The 22,776-nt window shown below is 43.4% G+C and overlaps 1 protein-coding gene across 1 annotated transcript; it reads right to left on the reverse strand.

Moving 5' to 3' along the window:
• Nucleotides 1-677: 677 nt before the first annotated feature.
• On the reverse strand, nucleotides 678-22,721 carry LOC126416203 (autophagy protein 12-like). Its single transcript, XM_050083794.1, has 3 exons — nucleotides 22,451-22,721; nucleotides 1,573-1,709; nucleotides 678-1,373 (listed from the first exon to the last, which is right to left on the reverse strand). The coding sequence occupies exons 1-3, from the start codon at nucleotides 22,587-22,589 to the stop codon at nucleotides 1,251-1,253; spliced, it is 399 nt and encodes a 132-aa protein (XP_049939751.1). The 5' UTR covers nucleotides 22,590-22,721; the 3' UTR covers nucleotides 678-1,250.
• Nucleotides 22,722-22,776: the final 55 nt, after the last annotated feature.

The raw sequence follows: 22,776 nt of genomic DNA on the forward strand, positions 1-22,776 counted from the left end.
ATATAACTCTTTTGTATCGGTTGTGAATAAATAGTTGCCACTATTTAAGTTCCAACCCTCATACAAAGAGCTGAAAGTGATGAGAAGTCATGCTAAAGTTAGAATAAATTCTAGAACCAAAACGGAACTTAACCCAGAAATTTTTAATTTGTAATTTTAACCCTACCCACAGGGCCAAACGCAACTCATCAGGTTTACACTGGATTTCAAGATCCAGAGTAGTGGAATTACAATACTAGAAATCCTGTAAAGTTTGTGCTACAATCTACCATAGTTAGTGGCCAAAATAAATAAAACAGAAGTTACAAACAGGCTACTGGTTCTTTGCTTCAGATCTCACTGAACTGCAAGTGAATCAAGGAGTACCTGACACTGGTGTCTGGTATACCAGACAAGAGTAACATACAAAATGAACACTTACTTGGACAACATTGTCATCTGTTTTTAGATAATAATGTTAGGAACAGAATACCTACCTAAGAGAGCAAATAACTGAAAACTAATTTGGTTTTAAATAAGAGAAGAAATTAATTTCCAGTAAATGTCAAGTTTTGAGTCTCCTTTCATTTCCCTCAGCCTCCATTACCAACAGTAGCAAGAACTGAAAATGACATATAACAATACACACTTCAAACCATTTCATCAGATCACAAATTTACAGGACAGCAAACTACCAGTTTCTTAATATTTTACATTTATTTTTCATTCAATCCATTATCAAAGATTATAAAAACTACTACATTTATTTTACACAGGGCAGATTTAGCACTGAATGACATCGTGAGTAAATATGAATAGGCGAGTCAATTAATAAAACAAAACAGTGCTCTATGCACCGTAAAGAAAAATATCACAGACATGAAAACTACGAACCTCAGGTAATGATCATCTTTAGATTCAATAAATATACACACACATATATTTACAAGGGAACTGTACAGCAGAAATTTGGTTTACTTATTCCTGCATTACCCTATACGTCCGATCTTAACAGACAACCAATGTTGGAAAATTTATTGACAAGCAATGCAACAAATTATACATTTTAATAAATGTCTAGCATGCCTTGGGATGATATGCGCATAAAAAATCTTGGGAGGAACTGCAAACCACCCAATTTTGGAATACAATAAAATGGACCTTTTTGGCAGTGGCCTGCTAGTATTGGAATGTGTGTCAGCAACACACCAAACCTTGGCCTGAGAGACCTTTAACCAAAGCTGAAATAAAGTTACTATTTATGCAGAGTGTCAACCCCAAGCCTGACTTTTGCAGTAATGTATGACTAACTTTCCATCAATTCCATAACATTCATAAAGATTTCCCACTGTATTATCAGGTGCAGGTGCAAAAGCTTGGTTGACATACAGGAACTGTAAAGAAAGAAATGAAATTAATATAATACAAATAGTAAAACATTAAATTTCAATGTTCTAAAAAGAATCTGAACCATATTTTGAAAAACAGCAATAACTAAAGAATTTCAACAAACAAGGTCACACAAGACAAGTTACTATATGACAAATTTTATTAAGATCAATCTCAAATGTAAATGCTGATGTTCAGACTTACTAAAGATTCCGACTTCTCAAGTCTCAAATGCTTTTTAAAAAACTCTGTTATCCATCCAATTTTTTTATCTGGTTCAACAGCCCATCTTTTCCGTTTCAGAATTGGGGCATTTCCAGTTGCCTTCATCAGAATATCAACTATAACAAAAAGTAAATGAACTGTTACAACTTGGGAAGAAATGTTTATAGCAAGTTCACAAATATCAATCAAGGATGTCGGACATTTTAATGAGTTTCAATATGTTTAACCTAATACAGAAAATCATCATAAAAATATCAAGAGAAAATTACATTACTTATGCATAACACACACATTTTGATCTAGCAATGTAGGAACAGATAAGACTGCTACTTACAGTAAAGATAACATGCTAAGTAGCAGACAGGTGCAATTAAAAGAACTTAAACATAAGCCTTAGGCCACAGCCTTCACCAGAAAAAGAGATACAAACACCATTCATTCACACAAGCAAGCATACCTCACACACACGACCACCAACTCCAGCAGCATATTTTGATCTGACAGACAATAAATATCATACATAGCACAACTCAAAATTACAAAGAAACATCCATATCTTCATTTACTCTTTTTATCTTGTTATTCTTCTTTGAAAATACAGTTGGATATGTAATAAATCTACTCAGCAAGCAACAGCACGAGAAGGCACATTTACAACTAATGGAAATGTGTAAACTTTCAGAGCCAGTGGCTTCCTCTTCTGGCAGAAGGTTTAAAGGGAAAGTAAGAGAGATGAGGGGAAAAGGACTGGCAAGGTTTAGGAAATGGTGGGAATTCCAGTAAAGCCGTCAGAACACAGGTCTAGGAAAACTTACGGCACAGGATGAGAAGGAACAACTGACTGCTGGGGACTGCACCAGACAAGATTTGAAAACCCAAGAGCTTAAATATTGAAGACTGGGAAGTAAGCAAGAGACAGATTATTTACAAAGCATCATGCAAGAGTTAATAAGAGCAGTAAGTGCATTATATGTGGCAGACAGGCGTAAAAGCCTTAAATGCACTATATGTTGCAGACAGGTGTGGTTTGGGATGGGAAAAAAATAGACTGGTCAGAAAATAAAACACATAGAAAACCAAAAGGGAGAGAAGAAAAGGAATAGTTGCTGGAAAGAAATGCTGAAACCAAAGCAAAATTGATAACTTGGTGGAAGTCATAACAATGTAGAAGTCTGAACAATGTTTACCTAACAGCAGGTACATGGCATGGTCATTTCACAGGTAGCTCTCCCTTTTGTAGTAGATTTTTTGCCAATTACAGGGCTGGTATAGATGGTGGTAGGAGGGTGCACAGGGCAAGTCTTACATCAGGGATGGTCACAAGGGTAGGAGCCATAGGATATGGAAATGGGTGCAAAAAGAGCATAGTACCCGATCAGGATATTGCAGTGATTTGGGAGAGGGGGGAAAGGGGGGGGGGGGGAGCTGATGAAAAGCAATTTAAGTGTGGCGGGCAAAATTTCAGACAGAGTGAACCACATTTCAGGGCATGATTTTAAGAAGTCATAGTCCTGTTGAAGCAGCTGATAACACATTCAAGACCACGACAGTACTTAGTTGTTGTTGTTTGGAGGGATCAGTAGTAACAGCATTGGATGTGATGGCCCAGGAAATCTGCTTTTGAACTAGGTTCTCAGGTTTTCAAGTCCCATCTGGTGCAGTCACAAACAGTTAGGCTCCCCTTACCTGGAGTTCTAGATGTCCCAGGTTTGTTTTTTTTTTTTTTGGGGGGGGGGGGGGGGGGGGGGTGTGTTAAAGGGACCAAGCTGCAAGGTCATTAGTCGTTTCATTCTATATATGTATCAAACCAGAAACAATCCTCAGAGGAAGGATACAAAAGGCAAATCCTCGTAAGCCCAACTGAAATCAAGATACAATAAGACAGAGATAAAAAGCAAGGAGAAGTAGGAGAGGAGTAAGGGGGAGTAAGGTGGGAAGCTACTCTGCCCAGAATGTGGTTGGAGGACCCTAAGACATGGTATGGAGTGGAAGCCATACCCTCTGCATCTGACCAGCACTACCTCCGCACTCTCTGTTACCCCCAGAAAATGAGCAGCACAGAGAAGATGGTAAAATTTTAGAAATGACAAAACATTAAAAACAGAAACTATAAGGAGCATAAAAAGTTGGGAAGGGTAAGAGCCAGTCCAGACCACTGAGCAATGGCCACTGGAGGTCACCTGGGCCAGAGCAGATGGTCAATGAGGCCAACCTCACAGAGACAAGTGGAAATTGCCAACCTCACAGAGACAAGTAGAAATCGCCAACCTCACAGAGACAAGTAGAAATTGCCTTCACAAGTAAAAAATAAAACCAGGTCAGTCACATCATCCGCTAGCACCAGAGAGAGCATGTTAGGAAGTTTATGGGGACTTGTACGTGAATAATAAAAAAAAAAAATCTATTTCTTTAATTTTTGTCCTAAAAATTTCTCTGTAGTTTTCTTTAATTTTTGTATTAAAAATTTCTCTGTAGTTTTCTGAACGAGACAAAGTTTACTTCCAGGAAATGGACCACAGAAAGTTAGAGGAATTTAAAAGTGGCTGCACACACGACGACACCCCCAAGGCACTCAGCCAGTTCTGTTAAAAATAAAGTTTTGCTCTCATTTGTTTATTTCTTTCTTTCTTTTTTTTTTTTTTTTTGTTTTTTTTTTGGTCCCTTAAGTTGGCTAATCTTTTGTTTATACAGAGAGTTTAGTTTTTGTTTGCTGTTGTTCTGGTGTGAATATTTTGTTAACATCATCAAAGTAATTGTGCGCCTGAGTTTCTTATTCCACTTGAAAACAATGGGAAGAATTAAGAAGTTTGGTTTTAAAAAAAGTAAATTTTATGGAAGTTGGTTCACCAAATGGATTAATTCTGCTAATTCTGAAATACAACATGATAGAACACTTTAATCAACTTCAACTACTGTGCTCTCATGGACTTACCTCCCCCTGCTAAGGTTTGAGAGGTACAATAAAATTATTCTACAGACTTTAGAAGAAGTAACAAATGATAGCATGAAAAATGCTGTTCAGGAAACTATAGACATGAATGACAGCAATATATGGATGTCTGCAGCCCTGTATGCATCCTGGCAATGAGGAGGTCATAGTTCCCTAAATGGTGTAGTGCCATCTACCTCCTTGGACAACGGTAAAGTCATTGATGTGGAATGCATTACCAAGTACTGTCATAGCTGTACTAGTGAAACTGAAAATCATAAATGTGTGATTAATTTTAGTGGTTATGGTGGAGGGATGGAATCTGAAGGTATTGTGAAGACATTTCACACGTCAGTGGAGAAATATGGTGTGATGTATACATCTTACCCAGAAGATGGAGACTCAAAAGGGTACCAAAAAGTTTGTGAATCCGAACCTTGTGCCGACACAAAAACTAAAAAAAAATGGAATGTGTTGGGCATGTCCAGAAAAAGTAAGGTACAAGATTGAGGAACTTTATGAGGAATTTTACGGGAAAGAAATTAGGTGATGGTAAGTGCATTAGTGGACGTGATTGGTTTACAGACAAAGAAACGACAGGTTGCAGTATTATTATGGAAAAGCGATACGACAAAATTAAAATGACCTTGAGGGAATGAAAAATGCAGTATGGGCTACCTTTTTTCACAAATCCTCCACAGATGACAACTCATGTCATGCACTTTGTCCACCTGGCAGTGATTCCTGGTGTGGCTACCTGAGAGCTGTTATTCAAGGTGAGACCTACAACCATAAATATTCTTTGTCACTTGCTATAAAACCTATGTATAGGGATCTTAGTGACACAATATTATTAGAGAAATGTTTGCATGGCAGGACTCAAAATTCAAATGAAAGAGTCACCAACTGTATATGGGAATGGATACCAAAAACTGCTCTAGTAGGACTAGATACGTTGAAAATAGGTGTGCTAGATGCTGGTCTATGTTTCAACGAGGGTGCAGTGTCAAGGCTTAATGTTATGGAACTGATGGGAGTGCATGGTGGACTAAATATGCATAGAACTCGAATAGCCATTGACTGTAGGAAACTCTTCAAAGCAGAAGAAACAGTGTTAAAAGCCACCAAAGAAGCAAGCATAAGAAATAGTCTCAAACAAGTTGAATATGGACTGGGATGTATCATTGCCTTGCAATTTTAATAGGGAAAGCAAGTTTTAACTTCAATTTCCCGAAAGTTAAATTATTCCATGTTCTGGTACACTTTGGCTAAACACTATTAAAGATAGAGAGCTGCAATTTTGTGCACTGTCTTAAAACATGCTTAACTACAAAGTGGACTACCCTTGTGACTTAACTATGAAAATAAAATGTTTTATTGAAGAAGAACCCTGAATTCATTTGCAAAATTTTTGATAATCATATTTAAAAAACATTTTTGTAACACAATTTATGACAGAACCATCTTTTCAATAGTCTGCTTTAAAGATAATAATGTAAGGAACTTGCAGAAAAAAATAAACTTTCTACTTTGTATCTTGAGTAATGTGTAAGTATCCTGCATATAAATAATTAGCATGATTTATTTCACTTGCAACATAAAAATACAATTAAAAAAGTGAGAGAGCTAAAGCTGTGGTTCATGCATAAACATGTTCCCAAAAAGGCGTCTTAAAAGATGGTAAGCATTATATGGGGTTACAAATCTTATTCTTTGAGTTACACTGTTTAGAAAACTGACAATTTTTTTCAAGGTTTCCACTGGTATTCACAGACCAGTTACCTTAAGACATCATCCCACAGCAGCCAACTTTGGACAGTCTAGTAAGACATGGGCCACTGCCAGCCAGGCACCACACTGGCAGAAAGATGGGTCTTCACAATGGAGAATGTGGCCATAGGCAGTCAAATATGGCAAATGTGTTGCCGACACAGGACTGTGGACTCCCTGTGAGAAGTGCGAAAAGAAAACTGCCACATGGTTGCGTCTCATTTATTGCCCTCAGCTTGTTTGGGAGTCCAGAGCAGACCATTCTGAGTTCCAGACTTCCAACAGTTGACAGCACAGAGTAAATTGAAAGTCCAGTTCTGGGATGCCCATTTCCAAAATCAGCATCTCGGTAGCCAACTTTGCTAACTGGTCAGTATGTTTGTTCCCCCAGATCAAGACATGACTAGAGGTTCAAACAAAAGACTACTGGCCATCCAGCTTTATGGGGGTCAGGAAGAAGACCCAGGATAGTCGTGGCTAATGGGTGATGAGGATAGCACTGCACTGGTCTATAGCCCGAAGGCTGCGCAGAGAGTTGCTGCAGGTTAGAGGGATTTGCTAGTGCAATACAGAGAATGGCTAGGGACTTGTTTAATGGCCACCAATTCATCAGTGAAGACACTGCATCTATTCAGCAGGGAGCATAGTTCATTGCGCCTTGCACATGTGTATGCAAAGCCAGTTCAGCCAATGGCTATTAAGCTGCCAATGAATACCAGTACTGAACTCAGAAACCCATCAAGGACAGCCAGCAAACAACAAGCAGCAAAAATGTATGCGGTCAACAGAATCTGTTGGTTCAAAGGATAAATCAAGACATCCAAGGTCACACCACACACCATGCAGATGTACACTATGGTTCCCTGACAAGAGGTGACAATGGGGGAAGTTGGAGTTCAGAGCAGAAACACTGTTGTCAGCCTATAATTGTGACCTCATTTCTGGGTCCCTGCTGTGGCGGGGGCAGCTCTCAGTATTGGGAAAAAGAACACAGTAGTGTGGATGCTTCGGAAATCTGCAAACGTGTAACATAATTGAGTAACTGTTGTTGGTGTCTGATCCACAATGAAGGGACCCCAGTCACCACGAGTAGGCTGCTCATGGAGCTAGTTCAATAGGCTCCTGTTGCAAATCAAATCCCACAGTGGTGTATTGGGTCCAGTGACCGCTATGTTGAGGCCAATACCGAACCATATGCCAGACTCCCATAATCAGGACGGCACAGGATATGGGCTTTGTATAACCACAAAAGCGTCCAGCTGGTGTCACTGTGGCAATGAAGTGTATTAAAGTGGAGCTAGCACATTTACTTAAATTTGCAAAAGTGGGGAAGACACATCATCTGGGCATTGAAGACCAGTCCCAAGAAGCACTAAGTCTCCACCAGATTGACTAATTGGTCGTCAACATGAAGTTCTGCTTTTGGAGGAACAGTTCAACATAAACAGAAGTGGATGACACGAGTCTTGGCAGCTGAAAACTGAATGCAGCAGGTGAGGGCCTATAACTGTTCCTTTTGAATGGTATCCTGCAGTCACTGTTCAGCAACAGCCACACTAAAGACGAGCAATAGCAAAAGCAAAAATAATAAGCATACAAGGAGGGTGATACGGAGGACCCGACAACTGCTTTTGTACCACTGATGGGTACTAGAAAGAGAGGGACAGTCAATAACAAGCCCTGATAGGCCACATTTTCTTCGATATGGGGGATACTATGGAAGGCACCAACTCTAACCCGGAAAGTACAGTGCACAAGAAGTTCTGGGCAAAAATACGAAGTGGGCCCCAGAGACCCCACTCATGTAAGGTATAAAGCATGTGGTGTTGTAACCCTTTTGTAGGCTGGTGAAGACAGCAATAACCTGTTGACATCGGGCAAAAGCTGTCCAGATGGCGCAATCCAGGCAAAGCAAGTTATCAGCAGTGAAACAGCCTTGGTGAAAACCAGCCTGGGGTGGAGGCAGAAGGTCCCAAGAGTTAAGAAAGCCAACACAGCCGTCAGCTCACCTGCGTTCTAGCAACTTACAGAAAACATTGGTGAGACTTGATTGGTTGGTTTGTGGGATTAAAGGGACCAGTCTGCTTCGGTCATCGGTCCCTTTTTCCAAAACTTAAAAACATCCACACAGAATAAAAACGAAAAATGGAAAAGATGACAGACGATACAGGACAAGAAAGACACAGACACAGATCAGACAAAACGATTTAAGATCACACAGAGTGTGACAGTGGTTGGCCAACCATAGAGATAAAAAAGGAAAAGCCAACCACCGATAACACATTAAAAACTCAGTCTAAAATCGTAGGTCAAATGCCAGAATCAAAACAAAAAGGACATAAAAAACACTCAGATTAAATGATAAAATCCCCCTGCCCGAATAAAAGGCAAAACTAAGTCCACCATGGCAGAGTCATCTGTTAAAAGGGCAGGGAGCGTGTCAGGCAGTGCGAACGTCTGCCTGAGCACAGCTAAAAGTGGACACTCCAACAAAATGTGGACCACCGCCAAAACGGAGCCGCAGCGACATAAAGGTGGGTCCTCACGTCGCAATAGGTGGCCGTGTGTCATCCATGTGTGGCCAATGCGCAGCCGACAGAGGACAACAGACTCCTTGCGATAGACCCGCAAGGAGGAGTGCCACACACCGGTAGCCTCCTTGATGGCCCGAAGTTTGTTTCGTGAAGGCAGGGCGCGCCATTCAGTGTCCCAAAGTACCAAAATTTTGCGGCGTTAAGATCGCTCGCAAATCAGTCTCCGGGAGGCCAATGTCCAGAGATCGTTTACTGGTCGCCTCTTTCGCCAGGCAGTCTACATGTTCATTGCCAGGTATCCCAACATGGCCTGGGGTCCACACAAATACCACAGAGCGGCCGCAACGGGCAAAAGTATGCAGAGACTCCTGGATAGCCATCACCAGATGAGAACGAGGGAAGCACTGGCCGACAGCTTGTAAACTGCTCAGGGAGTCGCTACAGATAACGAAGGACTGACCTGAGCAGGTGCAGATATACTCCAGGGCACGAAAGATAGCAACCAGCTCAGCAGTGAAAAAGCTGCAGCCAGCCAGCAAGGATCCTTGTTCGTAATGGTCCCCTACAGTTAGAGCATAACCGACCCGACCAGCAACCATCGAACCGTCAGTGTATACAACGCTAGAGCCCTGATACGTGGCTACGATGGAATAAAAGCGGCGGCGGAAGGCCTCCGGAGGGACTGAGTCCTTCGGGCCCTGTGCCAATTTGAGCCGAAGGCAAGGGTGAGGCACACACCACAGGGGTGTACGCAGATGGGCCCGGAAAGAAGGTGGAACAGGGTAAACCTCAAGCCCGGAGAGAAGCTCTCTGACGCGGACAGCGATTGTACAACCCGACCGGGGCCGACGTTCTGGGGGATGGACGACTGACTGCGGGAACAGGAGACAATAATTTGAATGCCAGGGGAAGCTACAAACATGGGCAGCGTAAGCGGCCAGTAAATGTTGGCGCCTTAACCACAGTGGAGGGACACCTGCCTCCACAAGTATGCTGTCAACTGGACGGGTTCGGAAGGCACCAGTGGCAAGTAGTATTCCGCTGTGTAGGATTGGGTCCAGCACCCGCAATGCAGATGGGGACGCTGAGCCATAAGCCAGGCTCCCATAATCCAGACGAGACTGGATTAACGCCTGGTAGAGCCGTAAGAGGGTAGATCGGTCGGCGCCCCAGCTGGTGTGGCTCAAGCATCGCAGAGCATTTAGATGCCGCCAACACATCTGTTTAAGCTGCCGAATATGAGGCAGCCACGTCACCCGGGCATCAAAAACCACACCCAAAAACCTATGTGACTCCACCACAGCAAGAAGTTCGCCATCAAGGTAAAGCCACGGCTCAGGATGAACAGTGCGTCGCCGGCAGAAATGCATAACGCAGGTCTTGGCTGCCGAAAACTGAAAGCCACGCGCTACAGCCCAAGACTGCGCCTTGCGGATAGCGCCCTGAAGCTGACGTTCAGTAGCTGCAATGCCGTTAGACCTATATAAATGCAGAAGTCATCAGCATACAAAGACGCTGGGACAGACGTTCCCACTGGCGCAGCGAGCACATTAATTGCTATTAAAAACAGGCAGACACTTAAAACAGATCCCTGTGGCACCCCATTCTCCTGAACTCTGAAGGAACTATGAGAGGCCGCAACTTGCACTTGGAAGATACGATGTGCCAGAAAATTGCGTATGAAAATCGGCAGCGGACCCCAAGACCCCAATCATGAAGTGTAGAGAGGATGTGATGGCGCCACGTAGTATCGTACGCCTTCCGCATGTCGAAAAAGACAGCGACCAGGTGCTGACGGCGGGCAAAGGCCGTACGGATGACTGACTACAGGTTCACTAGATTGTTGGCGGCAGAGCGGCCTTTACGGAACCCACCCTGAGACAGAGCCACGAGGACCCACGACTCGAGTACCAAACTCGATCGCCGGCTCACAATCTGTTCGAGCAACTTGCAAAGAATGTCGGTGAGGCTAATTGGGTGGTAGCTGTCCACCTCCAAAGGGCTCTTGCCAGGTTTCAAAACGGGGATAACAATGCTTTCCCGCCATTGCGACAGAAACTCACCCTCAACCCAGAGACAGTTGTAAAGGTCGAGGAGCCATCGCTGGCAGTCCACTGAAAGGTGTTTCAGCATCTGACAGTGGATGCAATCTGGCCCAGGAGAGGTATCAGGGCAAGCGGCTAGGGCACTGTGAAATTCCCACTGAATGGAACATTGTAGGATTCAGGATGGTGGGTGCGAAATGAAAGGCTCCGACATTCCATCCGCTCTTTAATGGAGCGGAAGGCCAGTGGGTAATTCGCAGAAGTGGAACTCAGAGCAAAATGCTCTGCCAAGCGGTTGGCAATTACGTCGGAGTCAGTACAAACTGCTCCATTCAGTGAGAGCACAGGGACGCTGACAGGGGTCCGATAGCCTTAGAGGTGTTGAATCTTGGCCCAGACCTGTGATGGAGTGACATGGAGGCCAATGGTGGACACATACCGCTCCCAGCACTCCTGCTTGCGTTGGCGGATAAGGCAGCGGGCTCGCGCACACAGCTGTTTGAAGGCGATGAGGTGTTCTATGGAGGGACGTCGCTTGTGACGCTGGAGCGCCCGCCGGCGATCTTTAATCGCTTCAGCGATCTCAGGCGATCACCAAAGCACAGTCCTCCGCCGAGGGGACCCAGAAGAACAGGGAATGGCAGATTCTGCAGCAGTAAAGATGCCAGTGGTGACCGAGTGAACCACCGCATCAATGTCATCATTCGAGAGAGGCTCAATAGCGGCAGTGAAGGAGAACAAGTCCCAGTCAGCCTTATTCATAGCCCACCTGCAAGGGTGCCCAGAAGATTGACACTGTGGCAGTGACAGAAAGATCGGAAAGTGGTCACTACCACACAGGTCGTCATGCACACTCCACTGGACAGACGGTAAGAGGCTAGGGCTGCAGATTGAAAGGTCAATGGGGGAGTATGTGCCATGCGCCACAATGAAGTGGTTGAAGGCACCATCATTTAAAATCGAAAGATCGAGCTGCGCCAATAAATGCTCAATGGTGGCACCTCGACCTGTTGCCACTGATCCACCCCACAGAGGGTTATGGGCGTTGAAGTCGCTCAGTAACAAGAAAGGTGGCGGCAATTGGGCTATCAGCGCAGCCAGGACATGCTGCGCGACATCACCATCTGGTGGAAGGTAAAGACTGCAGACGGTAACAGCCTGTGGTGTCCACACCCGAACAGTGACAGCCTCTAAAGGTGTTTGTAGAGGGACAGACTCGCTGTGAAGTGAGTGAAGGACATAGTTGCAGACGCCACCAGACACCCTTTCATAAGCTGCCCGGTTCTTATAATAATCCCGATAGCCACGGAGGGCGGGGGTTCGCATCGCTGGAAACCAAGTTTCCCGAAGAGCAATGCAGAAGAAAGGGTGAAGGCTGATAAGTCGTCAGAACTCAGCTAGATGGTGGAAGAAACCACTGGAGTTCCACTGGAGGATGATATTGTCCATGGCTCAGAAAGGTGTGAAGGGACTGGAGAGGCAGATTACGCCGCTGGGTCACCTGCTGCCTCCGATGGAGTATAGACAAGTGCTATCCATTGCGTCTGAGGGACCGGCAAGATCGAGGTCCTCAGCAGACGCAAGAAATCTCCACCTCATCCTCAGATGCGGAGCCTGTAGGTAGCGGTGGAGTAGGTGCCACCGCAGGTGCCTTGGTCTTACGGGTCTTCAATTTTGCTTTCTCTCGCTGTCCCTTAGGTTGCCGTTGCTGGGAGGGCTTAGTGGAGTCAGTCTCTGGGACCGAAGATGAGCGCGAAGCTCAACAACCAGCGACCTGTGGCTTCTTCAGCCACTGGTGGGTGTCTGCTGTGCTGCTGGTAGGAACCTTGGAAGGGAGTGACCCAAGGGATCCCTTCCGAGCGAGAGCGGGTAGTAGGAGTAATCCATCGAACTACAGACCTATATCACTGACGTTGGTTTGCAGTAGGGTTTTGGAGCATATACTGTATTCAAACATAATGAATCACCTCGAGGGGAACGATCTATTGCTACGTAATCAGCATGGTTTCAGAAAACATCGTTCTTGTGCAACGCAGCTAGCTCTTTATTCGCACAAAGTAATGGCCGCTATCGACAGGGGATCTCAAGTTGATTCCATATTTCTAGATTTCCAGAAAGCTTTTGACACCGTTCCTCACAAGCGACTTCTAATCAAGCTGCGGGCCTATGGGGTATCATCTGAGTTGTGCAACTGGATTCGTGATTTCCTGTCAGGAAGGTCGCAGTTCGTAGTAATAGACGGCAAATCATCGAGTAAAACTGAAGTGATATCAGGTGTTCCCCAGGGAAGTGTCCTGGGACCTCTGCTGTTCCTGATCTATATAAATGACCTGGGTGACAATCTGAGCAGTTCTCTTAGGTTGTTCGCAGATGATGCTGTCATTTACCGTCTAGTAAGGTCATCCGAAGACCAGTATCAGTTGCAAAGCGATTTAGAAAAGATTGCTGTATGGTGTGGCAGGTGGCAGTTGACGCCAAATAACGATAAGTGTGAGGTGACCCACATGAGTTCCAAAAGAAATCCGTTGGAATTCGATTACTTGATAAATAGTACAATTCTCAATGCTGTCAATTCAACTAAGTACCTGGGTGTAAAAATTACAAACAACTTCAGTTGGAAAGACCACATAGATAATATTGTGGGGAAGGCGAGCCAAAGGTTGTGTTTCATTGGCAGGACACTCAGAAGATGCAACAAGTCCACTAAAGAGACAGCTTACACTACACTCGTTCGTCCTCTGTTAGAATATTGCTGTGTGGTGTGGGATCCTTACCAGGTGGGATTGACCGAGGACATCAAAAGGGTGCAAAAAAGGGCAGCTCGTTTTGTATTATTGCGTAATAGGGGAGAGAGTGTGGCAGATATGATACGCGAGTTGGGATGGAAGTCATTAAAGCAAAGACTTCTTCGTTGCGGCGAGATCTATTTATGAAATTTCAGTCACCAACTTTCTCTTCCGAATGCGAAAATATTTTGTTGAGCCCAACCTACATAGGTTGGAATGATCATCAAAATAAAATAAGAGAAATCAGAGCTCAAACAGAAAGGTTTAGGTGTTCGTTTTTCCCGCGTGCTGTTCGGGAGTGGAATGGTAGGAAGATAGTATGATTGTGGTTCGATGAACCCTCTGCCAAGCACTTAAATGTGAATTGCAGAGTAATCATGTAGATGTAGAAGCCGAAGTAGACGGACGCTTCTCCGGCTTAGAAGTGGGGACTGGCGTCCCCAATGGTTGGGGAGGGGGGGGGGGGGGGTTGCTCCTGAAGGAGATGGAGCAGGAGCAACAGGGAGTCAAGTGCCCCCACAATCAAGGGGGCCAGTGGATGCTGACCGATCTTAGAGCCAGCCGTATGTGATGATGGGAGAACCGTTGTTGCAGCAGCGGCGTAGGTTGACGTCATTGGCACAGGATGAAGCCTCTCATATTTCCGCCCAGCCTCGGAGTAGGCCAGGCGGTCCAGGGGGAATGGTGTTCTCCACAGTTAACACAGATGGAAGGCGGAGCACATGGAGTATTGGGATGCGAAGGACGTCCACAATCTCGACATGTGATGCCGGAAGTACAGCGGGATGACATGTGCCCGAACTTCCAGCATTTAAAACACCGCATCCGAGGAGGGATATACGGTTTCACATCACAGCGGTAAACCATCACCTTGATGTTTTCGGGTAAGACGTCACCCTCGAAGGCCAAGATGAAGGCACCAGTGGCTACCTGTTTATCCCTCGGACCCCGATGGACGCGCCGGGTGAAGTGAACACCTCGTCGTTCTAGGTTGGCGCATAGTTCATCGTCCGACTGCAGAAGAAGGTCCCTGTGGAATATAATACCCTGGACCATGTTTAAACTCTTATGGGGCGTGTTGCTGACAGAAACATCGCCCAACTTGTCACAAGTGAGCAACCTCCGTGACTGGGCAGAGGATGCTGTTTTGATGAGAACTGACCCAGAGCGCATTTTGGACAAGCCCTCCACCTCCCCGAACTTGTCCTCTAAATGCTTCACAAAAAACTGGGGCTTGGTTGACATAAATGATTCCCCATCAACTCGCGTACACACGAGGTACCGGGGTGAATAATCTCCACTGCCTTCTTTAGCCACAGGTTCCTCCCATGGAGTGGCCAGGGAGAGAAATGATCTAGGATCAAATTTCTTCCCATTGAGGTTAGACCTCGATCGCTTAGAGACTGCTGGTGGAGGCCCACCAGCGAGAGATGATGTACCACGCTTCATTGCGGGTCATCCGCCCTGATGCCACCCACTCCGACCAGGGGCTCTCCCCACGGGCACCACCCAGCCACAGCAAAGACCACCTGGCAGGATGACCTTTGCCGGGAGTCCCGATGCCCCAGAGGGATAGGCATCTACTCCTCGGCATATGTAGGGAGGTAGCAGCTCAGGCATCGGCAGTGTGATCCCTGTGTAGTCAGGGGGCTACCGCCAAGAGGGTACATGACGACCCCACCACAACGGACTGGCTACCATGCTGGTTGTCGGGTGTCGAATAACCATTAATAAAGGGAGCAAAGATGGAAGTGCACTATGGAGGGAATGTAGGCTACCCGGAACACACTGCAACTGATGTGGCCGGAAGCTCAGTGTTAAGTCCAACTCCATGACAATAACGAATATGCCAGATCTTGGGGCAAGATGGATATAGAATGCACCACGTAAGGCGTGCTATGGTACGTACTAACGGAAAATTTGGAAAGGTAGTGGTCAAACCCCATAGGGGACCGTCACATTAAAGGCCGAACAGTTGAGACTCCTTTTAGTCGCCTCTTACGACAGGCAGGAATACCACGTGCCTATTCTTACCACCAGACCCGCAGGGGGGTTGGTGAGACTAACTGGGTTATAGCTGCCCATCTCTAGAGGGCACTTAATCGGTTTCAGTACCAAAATGACAATGCTTTCTCACTACTGAGACATGAACTCAGCCTCACTCCAGATACGGCTAATGATGGTAAGGAGATGCTGCTGACAGTCCACCCACAGGTGTTTGAGCATTTGGTTGTGGATGCAGTCAGGTGCTGGGGCTTTATCAAGGTAAAGGGATAGGGCACTTAAGAATTCCCACTCATGGAATGGAGCATTATGTGGCTCTAGGTGGTGAGTAGTGACGGATAAGTGCATTCACCCCACCTACGGTTTGTGGACACAAAAGGTTTATTAATAGTTCTCAAATACAGAGTAAAATACTCGGTGTGACAGCATCAGAGCCAGTGAAGACAGCACCATTCAATGAAACGCCAGGTACACCTGCAGGGGACTGGTACCTGTAACAGTGACCTTCACCCAAACCTGCGAAGGAGGGATACGTGGTCCAATGGTTGAAATGTACCACTACCAACATTCTTGCTTGTGTCGGTTTATTAGGTGAAGCCATTATGGACAGTAAAATCCTGAGATGCTCTTACTCAAACTGCAGCCTCCAAAGTTGTATCCAGAGGCACATGTTCGCTACATAAAACAGAGTCCTGAACAAAAGTGCAAACTCCAGCTAACATCCTATCATAGTCAGCGTGATTCTTAAAATATCCCTACTAGCCAGCCAAGAAAGGCAGGGGTACATGTTGCTGGAAAGCAAGTTTCCTGAACGGCAGTGCAGAAAATAAGAGAATTGTTTAACAAATGTCATAGTTCAGCCAGGTGGTGGGAAAAACTGCAACAGTTCCACTGGGGAGAATCATGCTGCTGGTATACTTTGAGGGTGAGAAGAGACCAAGGAGGTAGGTTTTGCCCCATGGTCACCATCTGCTACCAGTTGAGAGGTTCTGGTATCAACACACACAGGTTCCGAGACACATTGTGCTGTGCGACCGGTAGCCTCTGAGGCCAGGGGACCTTCACCTCGACCACAGAAACTTAACACGTGGGATTGGATAGTGTAAGGACCATTGGAGCGGAGTGAAGGCATTATTGTTGCCAAGATAGACTTGAGGCCCATGCCCACTACAGTATTTCATGTTTATATGCCACCTAACAACAGGTAACAAAGAGTTTGATAAAATATACAATGAGATAAAAGAAATTATTCTGATAGATAAGGAAGATGAAAAGTTATTTAATAGGAGATTGGAATTAGATAGTAGAAGAATAAAGAGAAGGAAACGTAGGTGATTATGGACTGGGGCAAAGGAATTATGTACAGAGCACAATTTAATCATCACTACCACTTGGTTTAAGAATCATGAAAGAAAGTTGTACACATGGAAGAGACCTGGAGACACTGGAAGGTTTCAGACTGATTACGTAATGGTATGACAGAGCTTCTGGAACCAGAATTTAAACTGTAAGATATTTCCAGGAGCAGATAGGGGCTCTGATCACAATTCACTGGTTATGAACTGCAGAGTAAAATAAAGAAAGTGTAAAAAGTTAGGAAATTAAGGGTGTGGGACCTAGATACATGGAAAGAACCAGAGGTGGTTGAAGGGTCCCAGAGGCAGCATTGACAAGGACAGTGTAAAGAAATACAGTAGAAGACAAAAGGGTAGTTTTGAGAGCTGAAATAGTGAAGGCAGAAGAGGATCAAAGAGGTAAAAAGAGATGGGCTAGTAGGAATCCTTGGATAACACAGGAGATATTGAACTTAATTGATGAAAAGAGAAAATATAGAAATGTAGTAAATGAAACAGGCAAAAGAGAAAAGAAGCATCTAAAAACTGAGATTGACAAGAAGTGCAAAACGGCTAAACAGCAATGGCTACAGGACAAATCTAAGAACTTTGAAGCATATATAACTAGAAGGAAAGGTAGATGCTGCCTACAGGAAAGTTAGAGAGACCTTTGGAGAAAAGAGAAGCAGCTGTATGAATATCAAGAGTATTTGTATGCAGTGTAGACATGTATGGCAGTGAAACATGGACGATAAACAGTTTAGACAAGAAGAGAACAGAAGCTTTTAGTATGTGTTGCTGCAGAAGAATGCTGAAGATTAGATGAGTAGATCGTATAACTAATGAGGAGTTACTGAATAGAATTGAGGAGAAAAGAAATTTGCAGCACAACCTAACTAATATAAGGTTCAGTTGTTGGGACATATTCTGAGACGTCAAGGGATCACCTATTTAGTACTGGAGGGAAGTGAGGAGGCTAAAAATCACTAAGGGAGACCATGAGCTGAATACTGTAAGCAGATTTAGAAGGATGTAGGTTGCAGTACTTATTCAGAGATGAAGTGACTTACACAGTATAGAGCAGTGTGGGGAGCTGCATCAAACCAGTCTCCAGACTGCATACCACAGCAACAAATTGCTTTTTCATTTGGAGTGTTTATACACAAATTATGCATTACTTGGGATTGTGCGGTAATCAAAAAAGAGCACAGCATATTTTACACAAGATTCAACTTAATGCAAGATGAGTGCTGATCTTTCTAAGGTGACCAAACAAAAATTTAAAAATTCATTTTCCACAATTTTTACATTGTTTCAAAAAGCATCTAACTGATTTTGTGTAACAAAGTATTACTGTGAACGAGACATGAATAAAGTACTTCATGCCAGAAATATCACAACAATCACAGAAGTGGTTACAAGTCAAAGTCAATTTCATCCACTTACAATGTCATGGCTAGTGTCAAATGAGATTTGAACAGGATACTGCTAAGTGGTTACCTCACAAAAGGCAAAACATTAGCTACTAAATACTATGCATATCATCTAGTCCAGGGTTGGCCAAGAATTCAGGTCGCGGACAATGTCCTGGCATGAGTTCCATAGCACCCAGCCAGGCTGGCACATTTCCCCCACTGCCACGCCATACTGCCTGAGTGCAAGGAGCGGGAAACTGCAAAGGTGCCATCATTAAATGGCAATGCAGTCACGCTTTGTACAGTTTGGTTTCACATCCCACATTTCTCAACAACATAGGTTTCAAAAAAATAAATTTCAGTATTATTTAATTATTTTTGGCAAGCTGAAATACATTATTTTTATCAATTTTTATCTGGTACAAACATTTAGCATGCGGTCAGACACAGAGAGCTTCACAGATTTTCACACTCAAGTTGTCACAGAATTGCCTCTTTTTTAGTTTCATAATCAAAAAAAGTCTTTCACACACATATGTTGGTTGAAATCCACAATAATAACCTCATTATCGAGGTGCTCAAATTCTACCCGAGGGAAGCAATATAGCTGTACTGGATAGTTTCAACATTAGAAAGATCTGTCTTTAAAAAGGGACTTACCTTGCAGACCAATCAGTTACATCTGCACATGCACAGGGGCACTTTTAACTGAAATGACAAACTGTCTTGCAAACAGCTCGAAGACAAATGTTTGGCTGACATTGTCCTCAAAATGTTTCGGAAACTATCCTTGCAATATCTTCGAGGCCACAATGAATTCCCAAAACATTGTTTTTTCTTTAACACTAGTGAGCTTAGGGAACTGAACTGTGTTTGACAGAATGTGTCCTTTCTAAAACGTGATTCTCCTTTTAAGTGCACTCCCATCAAATCAGAAAAAAATTATTTCCTACTTTGCAATGTCTTACTGTGGACACTGTGCAGTCAAGTCCACTTAAAATGCGAGGTCTGTAATTCATTCCACATGTCCTAATTTTCGTTCCTGTGCCCCTCTTTCCTTCATAAATTCAACAATAGTTCCATGCCTGCCCCTTGACTTAAGCAACGTACTTTGCAGTAGCATATGAAGTCTCCGTACTCTTCATTCAATTCCACTGAAAGCTGTTGCAACTGACATAAGAAATTTTACTATTTAGACCATCTACTTTTTACGTGTTCCTGCAAATTTAGCACAAAATGCTTCTTGATGCCCAGAACAACAAGATCCATCCGTTGTTTGCTGTAATTTTTTGCTCTTTCATTGCCAACTAGGCCAAATCTTTAAATTCTTTCTGCAAGGTATTGTAATGTCGTTTTATAGCAAATGTACGGTACTCGTCGCTTATGCAAATGCTTAATATATGAAAGAGTTCTCATCCCTCCCTTCTGTCAATCCCAATCAGTTTTAAAGGCTTGTGATGACAGATCACTAAACTGCCTCTTTTCGTGCAAACAGCCACAGACCTGTGAACTTGTTTTATACCATGAACAAATCAAGAAGGGTAAACAATGCTGACACCATGATTCCGCTGAACTGAAGGAGTTGTGCTGTCTGAAAAATGCCACACAGCAATACTCTCTGATGTGTCGCATTGTACTAGGTATTCCGAGGAGGCCCTGGCAAAGTGAAGACAGGTCGGGCCTTGATCCACTCGCTGCCAGCATACACTGCATGCGTGAAGTTTGGCGCGCCATGGCCGGCCCTGATCTAGACCAACAAGATAAAATATTTGTGAGGACAGGCGGAGAATGTAAAAGAAAAACAAATAGGGTCAATGCAAGTGCTCACAATGGTGATATGACAATGGAAAACCGAAGGATATGAACCAATTGTTGGTTGGTTGGTTGACTGATTGGATGAGGAAGGACCGAACTAGGCCTATTACATCATCAGTCTTTTTTTCCTCAAACACACAGAACTACATCACTGTAGATCAGGGATGGATGACCTACAGTGCAAAACCCAGGGGGAAAAAAGACCCCAAGGTCAATGAAGGCTAGATAAGGGGGAAAAAAGGGGGGGGGGGGGGAAAAAAGAAGAAAAAAATGAAAATAAAAAGAAGGGCAATGAAGGGACTTATAAACATCGTATCAACCCCCACCACCACTTACCAGATGTAACCCATTCAGAAATTGCCTAGGAAAGACTAGCAATACGACTGTTACAATCAGACACAGTATTTGCAAATCCTGAGGGCGATGCTGAACCGTATGCCAGACTCTCATAATCAGGATGTGATTATATCAGGGCTTTGTAAAGCTGCAGAAGAGTAGCACAATCTGCACTCCAGCTGGTGTTACAGTGGCAGCTAAGTACATTCAGGTACAGCAAGGACGATAATGTTATACGCATGGTAGAAGAGTTTTAAATATTGAATTTTCTTGTTTATATTTGAATTTGTTTACACAACAGTTCTTTGAAGAATTTTTATGTCTGCATACATCAGTGCATACATAAAAAAATATTAATGTCTCTCATTATTGCTTGCATCTTTTCTTTTATTTCACTGAAGCTGCCTTTTTTAATTTACAGTAACAGAATATGGATATAACACAACATTTGTGCACACAAACTGTCCTTGTCATTCTTTACACTGAAAAGACATTTAACAGTGAAATACAACATATGAATTAAGAAAATGATTGGTAACTCTTTTCAGTTCTCAACTGTTTACAGTTCTGACCTACAGGTCAACCAAAATATTTTAGTAAGATTTTTCACAGATACATGTTGGTTTTTATTTCACAATTCTCTACAGTGTTGAATGTGGAAGGTATGCCTAAGTGTCATTTTCATTTTATTCTTTTTCTGTAAATAAAATGAGTTAAGATAATTTTCTTTGCACCTAAGATTGCTTCCTGATATGTAAACATGTAAGTTAAATCAAGCTGAGATTCGATTGTCTACAAACAATTCTTCCTCCCCTCCAGGTATCTGAACATTTTAGTAACATGAAGTTGAGAGACTCTACTGTCTATGTATAATTCTTGCTCCCCTCCCCCAAGTCACTTGGGACCTATGGAAGGTACATTAGCATGTTTGCTTTTCATTGTAATAGTTATTTTGTAGTTTTATTTTGACATGCTCTACACCCAGGAGGATCTCCTCATTATGCATTAATTGGAACAAAAAGTATGCTACATCTAATTTAAGTGGACAGCTCAGTTACCCAGTAAGTTACTTGAATCAAAAAGTTTATTGTACATATGATAACTGCATCGCCAAATTACCTTTCTTTGACATCTACTTCCCACCAAAAATATGCAAGGCGTAAAGTTTTGCTACAGGACATCACTCGATACCACAGCTCACGACAGTTGTTACATTTGCACACTTTTAACTTCAAGCTTCCGAACTAGCCTACCGAAATTTTGAAAGAGAAGTTACTCACAATTTTGTTCTATATGCTTGCAATTATTGTGGGGAAATAAAATTCTAATTTAATTGCAATTATTATAACATGTTTCTGTTTGTACAGAATGTTTTATTTTCCAAATTCAGTTAAACAAATGAGCTAAGGCAGAAATTTTCGACTTTTCAAGTAGGGGCATGCCCACTGTATGCAGACAGTCATACAATGAAAACTGACATGTTTCATCACTGTTTGATTGCCTCGGTAGTTTAGCATCGAATATGACAAGCACTACGACGAAACTTACAAAACCTAGGTACTGAAAAGACTTTCCCCGCAATGCTGAAAAACAACTAATAAACAAACGGAATTTGATAGCATTGCAGAATATATGAACACTCTTCTTTGTTTGCGTGCTCAAATTGGTCACATCGTTGTAGAGCAGTTATCTGAGCTCATTTGTATCAATTATTAGAAGTCTCTTGGCACTGCCTACCGTAGGCTCTACACAATTATGCGTTATAGTCCCGCTGCACGTTGTTATATTGATGTATTTCAGCGCTCGAAAAAGTTCTGATTTATGCTATATTACGAACACACAATTGTAGGAAATGTAATTTACCGGGTCCAATGACATTTTGAACTCACTTTTATGTTTACTTGTTGGCTGCTGAGATGCTTCTGCAGTTGCATCTGTATGTGATTCCAATGACGTTTCAGATGCAACGCTGAGAGGTCTGCTCCCTTCAGGTTGTTCACTTTTGGCCACCTCTTGATTTTCCGACATTTTGCTTGCTACAACGTCTGCATCTTATGAATCAAACACATACTGCTACCACAATAACAACTGTATCGTTCCCGATAATATTCGCCATTACCGACGAAGTCGCAACGGAGCTGGAATTAAATTTAACTTATGGTAACAAGTGTTTCATTTACCATTTCAATTCCACAAAAAACAGTAAATAGCATTT

Source organism: Schistocerca serialis, chromosome 8 (genome assembly GCF_023864345.2).
Source record: "Schistocerca serialis cubense isolate TAMUIC-IGC-003099 chromosome 8, iqSchSeri2.2, whole genome shotgun sequence".
NCBI classification, from domain to species: Eukaryota; Metazoa; Arthropoda; class Insecta; order Orthoptera; family Acrididae; genus Schistocerca; species Schistocerca serialis.

Coding starts and splice junctions, on each gene's coding strand:
- LOC126416203 (XM_050083794.1), bottom strand. CDS start 22,589: ATGTCGGAAAATCAAGAGGTGGCCAAAAGTGAACAACCTGAAGGGAGC. Junction 1,710..22,450: donor GCCAACAAGTAAACATAAAA/GTGAGTTCAAAA, acceptor TTTTTGTTATAG/TTGATATTCTGATGAAGGCA. Junction 1,374..1,572: donor TTGAGAAGTCGGAATCTTTA/GTAAGTCTGAAC, acceptor CTTTCTTTACAG/TTCCTGTATGTCAACCAAGC.